Source organism: Triturus cristatus, chromosome 12 (genome assembly GCF_964204655.1).
Source record: "Triturus cristatus chromosome 12, aTriCri1.1, whole genome shotgun sequence".
NCBI lineage: Eukaryota > Metazoa > Chordata > Amphibia > Caudata > Salamandridae > Triturus > Triturus cristatus.
Window position 1 is genome coordinate 836,375,417 of NC_140595.1, and position 7,251 is coordinate 836,382,667.

At 44.6% G+C, this 7,251-nt stretch overlaps 1 protein-coding gene across 1 annotated transcript in view; it reads left to right on the forward strand.

Annotated features, from left to right (window-relative positions):
- The window catches only part of SPAG7 (sperm associated antigen 7), a 154,973-nt gene extending 147,956 nt beyond the window's left edge, over positions 1-7,017 (forward strand). The window contains exon 7 of the mRNA XM_085636705.1: positions 4,731-7,017. Within this exon, the coding sequence (XP_085492831.1) occupies positions 4,731-4,846 (116 nt within the window). The 3' untranslated portion in view covers positions 4,847-7,017. The remainder of the gene's footprint in view (positions 1-4,730) is intronic.
- Positions 7,018-7,251: the final 234 nt, after the last annotated feature.

Here is a 7,251-nt window from a genome sequence, read left to right on the forward strand (position 1 = left end):
AGAGGGGACGGCTCTTGACTGGATCACATACTACCGTCCAAACAGAACAGATGTCATCCACACTTCCCCTCTCTCATCCAAACCGTACTTAAGAAAAGCAGGGGTCCCTCAAGGCTCTATAATCTCACCCATGCTTTTCAACATCTACATGAAGTCCTTCCCGGTGAAGATCAGAATTTCTGATCACTGCTATACTTACGCAGATGACACACAAAAAATACCTCTTAAACTGAAAATCTCCAAAGACGTTGGAAACTCAAAAATTGTCAGTTGCCTCCGAGTCATTGATCAGTGGATGATAGAGCCACCTCCAATTGAATGCATCCAAATCCGAAATACTCACATGTGGTGAATTGAAAAATGATGACCCACCTTCAGCCCGGCCTGACGACCTACCATCCCCTCCTAAAGTATCCAAGGAAGTAAGACCCATTTGAATTAACATGAACTCCAAGTTATCAGTGAATGCCCAAGTGGTAAGTCAGCAAGATCAAGCTTTGTTACCATGAAAACTCTCAAATGCATCAGTCCCTACCCCCGGTTTTCCACACAAGGTCCAGGCTGCTATCTCTCTTGTTCTGTCTAAACTCGATTACACCAATGGCCTCGATCACAGATCATCCTTAACTATGAAAAGACTACAACTGATTCTGAACTCTCCCACCACACTACTACTACTACACATAAAGCCACAAGCTCACATCTCCCCTGCCTTGAGGGACCTACATTGGTTACCAGTTGCCAGAAGATACATTCACACTGCTTTATATCACCACAAAGCAATACGTGGAACAGGACCACTTTTAATCAGCAGTAAAATCACCAAATACATAGAACAAAGGAACCTCTGCCTCAGATTGGTGCCTCGCCTCAAACTTATTTTCAGAAAACATCTCCAGGTTTGGCTCTTTCCTGCGTTCTCGCCATACTCCAAACACCAATGCACCCCACTTACCTGTGCATGTAAACGTGTAATTTGATTATATGTATGTATTTCGATATGTACATTTCTTTGTAAAAATCTAAATACTACTTATGGTTTAAAAATATATAGATATTCTTTTAGGTCTCTTTAAGAAATGTATATATTACTTATGGTTAAAATATATTTATTATGCTTAACATGTATATAGGTCACTACATAGTTTACATATGTTACTTATGCTTTTTATTTGATCTATCCCAGTGTGTAAATATGATCATAACAATTGTATCTATAAGTGCTTCACAATGAAAATATTGCCAAAGTAAAAATAAATAAATTAAAAGAAAAAAAGCCCTCCAAAAAGTATACATCAAAAATTAGCTTAATTTGCAGCAACAATTGAAAATTGGCATTTCGCACTATCTATAGGTTTCTAAAGTTGTGTATATATATGCGCAGATTTCCTATGGAAAATAGGTCCTAACTATAACTACCTACTGGCGACCGCCAGTAGGTGAGAGATATATATATATATATATATATATATATATATATATATATATATATATATATATATTACTTTTATCTATTATTTTCTATATACCTTTCTATGTAGTTATGCATCTATATATTTGATACTCCACTCCTACTCTAAAAAATAAAGGAATAACAAATAAGTAAAATTTAAAAAATTAACCCTTCAACTCAATCTGATTCACTACTCTCTCATGCAATACCACTTTCATTTTATCCTCTACCTCCACTCTGGCATATCCAGACCTCATTGTAGCACTATGATCTCCCAAATAACCCTCACTAGACTCTTCCCTCTTTTGACTCATCCCAAACCTTACTTTACGACTGATCTCCCCAATAACCCTGCCTAAATTCTTCCCTCCCCTATCCCTCCTTTGACTCATCCCAAACCTCTTTTATTACTAATATCTCCCAAATAACTTTCGAGACTTTCTTCCTCTATCCCGCCTTTATCCTATGAAGCCAACCAACAGACTCTCATGTCCACCTCGCAAATTAACAACTTAGATTTCCCTATTCTAATTCACAACTAATCCACTTTAGGTTCCAGAGTAGTGTTGCCAAAAACTTCTTCAACCCCCTCATCAGGGTAGTCGGCACGATAGAAATACTATTACAAAATTTTATTCGACCCTAAAGTATGAAAATCTGGCTACCCAGCGAAAGACCTGGTTCTGCTGGTTAAAAATGTTTCTTAATCATTTAAGCTTTAATAGATTCTCAGCCTTGAACACCGCAACATCTTTAGACAGGGGACACTCAATAGTCAGTGTTACAAAACAGTGTACTTGTGCACGGAATAACATTGGAAAAGCCATGGAGGTCACAACTTCTCAACCTTATTTTATGACCTGAAGTCTGGCCATTCAGAGAGGAAGTTGCCCCCTCTCCGCCTCCACTCTGTCAGATATTTATGTTTTTTAACTGCGAGGCATACCAGCCCACCATCACCACCTGGAAACCTGCTACCACCGAAGACACCGCCACGACCATGAAGAACACCCACTCAGAAGACGCCATGGACCACTGCCCTCCGGACATCTACCACAGAGCCGCCGCCATAGCACCCGAACTAGGCCGGATCATTAACGCATCTTTTGAAGCCGGCATCTTTCCCGACGACTGGAAGCGAGCAGAAGTCAAGCTCCTCTTTAAGAAACCCTCTGCCACCCGACGGACTTGAAAAACTACCGGCCCATCTTTCTCCTTCCTTTCGCAGCCAAAGTCACCGAGAGATTCGTCAACGCTCAGCTGAACACATTCATCGACGACTCCCAGTCCGGATTTCACAGCAACCACAGCACGAGACCGCCCTCCTCGCCGCCACCGATGACCTCCGCATGCTACTCGACCAGGGCCACACTGCATCCCTCATCCTACTAGACCTCTCCGCAGCCTTCAACACTATCTCACACTGCACTCTCGCAGCCAGACTCCACGACGCCGGTATACTAGGAACCGCCCTCGACTGGATCCTCTCCTTTCTCTCCGGCAGAACCCAAAGGATCAGACTCCCACCCTTCCTCTCCGAACCCACAGAATTCAACTGTAGAGTACCCCAAGTATCCTCACTCAGCCCCACGTTCTTCAACATCTACATGACCCCCCTCGACACCCTTGTCAGACAACATGGACTCAGCATGGTATCCTACGCCACCCAGCTTATCCTCTCCCTCACGGAGAATCCCGAGACACCAGACTCTGCTTCCAGGAAGGAATGAAGGACGTCACAGCCTGGATGAACAGCAGCTGCCTGAAGCTCAACTTGGAGAAGACAGAGGTCCTCGTCCTTGGACCCTCCTCCACTGCCTGGGACAACACCTGGTGGCCTTCTGCCCTCGGAAACCCACCCACTCCATCAGACCACGCCCGAAACCTCGGCATCATCCTAGACTCCTCCCTCACCATGACCCGCCAGATTAACGCTGTCACCTCCATCTCCTTCAACTCCCTCCACAAGACCTTCAAGTGGATCCCCCCCAAATGCGGAAAGACCGTCACCCATGCACTCATAACCAGCAGACTGGACTACGGCAACGCCCTCTATGCCGGAATCAACAGAACCCTGGTACACAAGCTCCAAACCATCCAGAACACCGTAGCCAGACTCGTCCTGCGAACCCCACGGCACGAGCACATGACCCAGCACCTACTAGACCTCCACTGGCTCCCCGTCGAGAAGAGAGTAACCTTCAAGCTACTCACCCACGCCTACAAATCTCTCCACAACATTGGACCCAAATACCTCAATGAGAGAGTCTCCTTACACGTACCCAAAAGGAACCTCCGGCCGTCAACCTCGCCCTGGTAGAGACCCCACGCATCCGCAGAACCAGAGCAGGCATAAGAGCCTTCTCCTACGTCGCAGCAAAGACCTGGAACGAGCTCCCAGTCAACATCCGGCTTTCCCCCCACTCCACAGACCTTTAGGAAGAGCCTCAAGGCCTGGGTCTTCGACTGATTCAGAGCTCCACCCCCCTCACCCCTCCCCCCCCAGTGCCTGGAGACCCTCTTGGGTGAGTAGCACGCTTTATAAAACCCTAATTGATTGAGACTGAAGCAGTGCCCCTGAGAGTTCCCTTCAGTCATTTGTCTAGGATATCATTTTTCAACACCTTGTCTGACAAATATTCCAAAGAGACTTTATTTGAGAGAGGCACCAAGTGTGGCGAACGAAGAAGCTACAGACCCCCCTAGATGTACCCTCTACATCACTTGTTTGCATTGTGACCACAACCCGAGGAAGATTGAAATTTTGCCTAAATATGCCTGAATAGACTTGGTGAGTGAGAGGTGCTTAGCCTAGATTCTTCTATAACACCAAGGAAAGTCTTGTCCATCTACCCCAGCAGAGTGTAAGACTAAGGAGTCTTTGGAGTTTCAGAAACTTCCACAATTAAGACTTCAGGGAGGACCATTTTGCGGCGCTCGTACCCTCTGAGCCTGCTGTAATAGGTTTGTTTCCTGTGCAGTAGTAAAAGGGTCTTGAATGCGATTCAGGACTATGCTTGTTCCAATGGGCTTTGTCTATATTGAATGTCGCTGGCCTGGCTGCTGTGTTTCGGATCCTGAAGTGGAGGAAGGGCTTCTTCTTGTAGATTCTGTTTTTTGCAACAACTTGAAAACATGACTTGCCTGTAGCATTTTCAAAGATGGTAGCGGGGCTTGTATTTCTTGCCGTTTGTTGAGAACAATTTTTTGCATTTCTGTAGGAGTTTCAAATATACTGGCGTTTGCTTAATTGTAGTCTTCCTTTGTTTTGTTACAGTTCCTGTGGCCAATAAACGTGACACAAGATCAATCGAAGTCGCCATGAATGAGATCCGAGCCAAAAAGCGCTTGAAGCAGTCTGAAGAAGACACCCCTGGTTCCAGCAGCTCTTAAACTTGGAAAGGAGATATCCACCTGGGTTGAAGACCACCTGGGCTCTCGGGTAGCTTTTTTCATCCGAGAGCCCTACTGGGTGACAGTGTCAGTTTTATTTACAAGTCTGTTTCGACCCCTTGCACATGGAAAGAATCCCCGCTGGAACCCACTCAATAACTACCTCCTTTAGACGTCTGAATGTTGGCATGGTGCTCCCCTGGCTCAAAGGCAGGGATACAGAGTGAGAAATAGACCTGACTCGCATGGTGCATACAGGGATTTTACTTGCAGTGGGTGGGGGGGGTGTAACGTTAAACCTGCCTGAACCGGTCGCACGTCTCATCATCCTTAAAGACCTGTATCTTTTGAGCAAGAGCCAAGTTCTCCAGGAGATCCAAGCCTGGCTGCTGTTGCCTTTGCCGAGTTCAGGTCCAGCTGGCGATTGTTGGAGATGTGTGGACTGGGTCAATGGAAATGCCTAGCACGCACCATATTGGCATGTTCTGTGGTAGCTAAGCCTTGGGAGAGCTACTAGTATTATAAAGAACGCCAGTCTTTTTTATTGAATTTGTCGCAAAGGAGTGAGGTTAGAGCCGGCGCTCTATTTTAGTCATTTTAAATTTGGTTTCAAAATCTTCATAGATAGCATTGCTTTCATAGTCTTCCCTAAGGCCTTGACTTCATTAATCTTTTTCTGCTTGTCTTGGTTTCTTCCCTCTCCCATAGAAAGTGTTGCATTTTTCTTTATTCAAATGTTTTCCCTCCATCTCAAGAATATGGAACTCTCAGCCCCCTGCTGAAGTGGAGAGAGGACAAAACGTTTGATAGACATTCACCTGATGGAGAGAGATTTCTTTCCACATCCCACAGTCTGTTTACCCTCTCGGGCAGGGTGCAGCTCTGAAACCGTTTCAGCATGGTGGGGTCTGCTCTAAGGAGACCACTCGCGGAATGATGACATTTCCTATAGTCAGACGTAGCTTTTTAGAAACATTAGATTACCATACTTTCTTCCTCGTCTCCGGCTTAGAGCATCATTGGTGCCCCAGCTGCTATCACTGCACTAAAGGTGGTACCCAGTATGATTTATCATTTATAGAAAGAAATGACCACCCAACGGGCAGTATCCTTCCCGCAATAGCACCACCAAGTGTAGCAGTCATAGACTGAATCATTAGCCTCCTCACATCAAATCCAGCGTCCGTGTAATTCAAACAAGAAGTTTGAAAAAAAACATGATCCATGCAGACTACGGATATGCCCATGTTCAAGCCATATGAGGGGGGAGGCCTAAAACAACCTAGACATGATGCTACGGTGCTTATGTTACGGGGTATTGTCCAACCGCTGCATGCTTCCGCATCTCGCACACCATGCCAAAGTCCCATGAGTTTCGGATTGGTTACATCTTTGACATCTGGTGGGCCTGCTTTGTGACCTGATAACTAGGAGACCACTGTCCATATGAAGCTCCTCTGCAGTTATTTTCACTGGGTATCAAGCAAGCTCAAAAAGTACTGTGTTCCCTAAAAGTAAATTTGCTTTTGCCAAGTTGATAAGAAGTTATTTAACGTGTTTATATTAATCACCAAAGTCAATCTTTGGCTTTTGGATAAAGTAAGGCAGTAGATAGGAAACCATGTGATGTTTTTATATGCCTTTTATTTCTTGGTAGCTGTGCTATTTTAACCCTTTTCATTGATCTTGCAAAAGACCCTCAGCTGATCACCTTAAAACTGAAGCAAAGCTGAATAGTATTTGCATTTTCTATTTTCGCACTGAGGCAGAGTTGATTTCTTTTTATTCCGTTTTAGTTTTCTGTAATATCAGGTCCCCACCTAGGGCAGGCACTGGGAAAAACCAAGGGAGATGGGGTGTCTGTCTCTCTTTCAGGCCCAAATCTCACATCTATTTAGTGGTTGCAGATGTTACATGTGGATGCAGAACTCTTGGGGCATGAAAGGAAATCCAAATGGGGTACACCTTGGACCTCCCTCTGTGCGACTGTGTTTTGATGTGTCGGTGGCTTTTGTGTATTTCGGGAGGGCGTGGCGGTATAAAATGTCTACTTTGTTTTTATATTATTCTCTGTAAATTTATTTAAATTGTTGATAACCACATTTTAAATAGTACAATTGTATACAAATCTTTGAGATTTTGTGTGGCAATAAACATGGAACTTATTTGTTTCTTTGGGAGTTTTTTTTTTCTTCTTCAATTATGTTATCTGTGTCACTGATCCACCGCTGGTGGCAACATAGTTCATTCTCTTTATTAAGAAAGCTAAAAATGTTGTACTCTGCAACAGAAGAGTGTGCCCGCCCCCCCCCCCCCCCTCACCCCCCAAATTTTGGACGCTCTAGATCTCTGATTCTACCAATCCGAATTCAAAGGCCATTGACAAATTGTTACCAGTGAAGGAA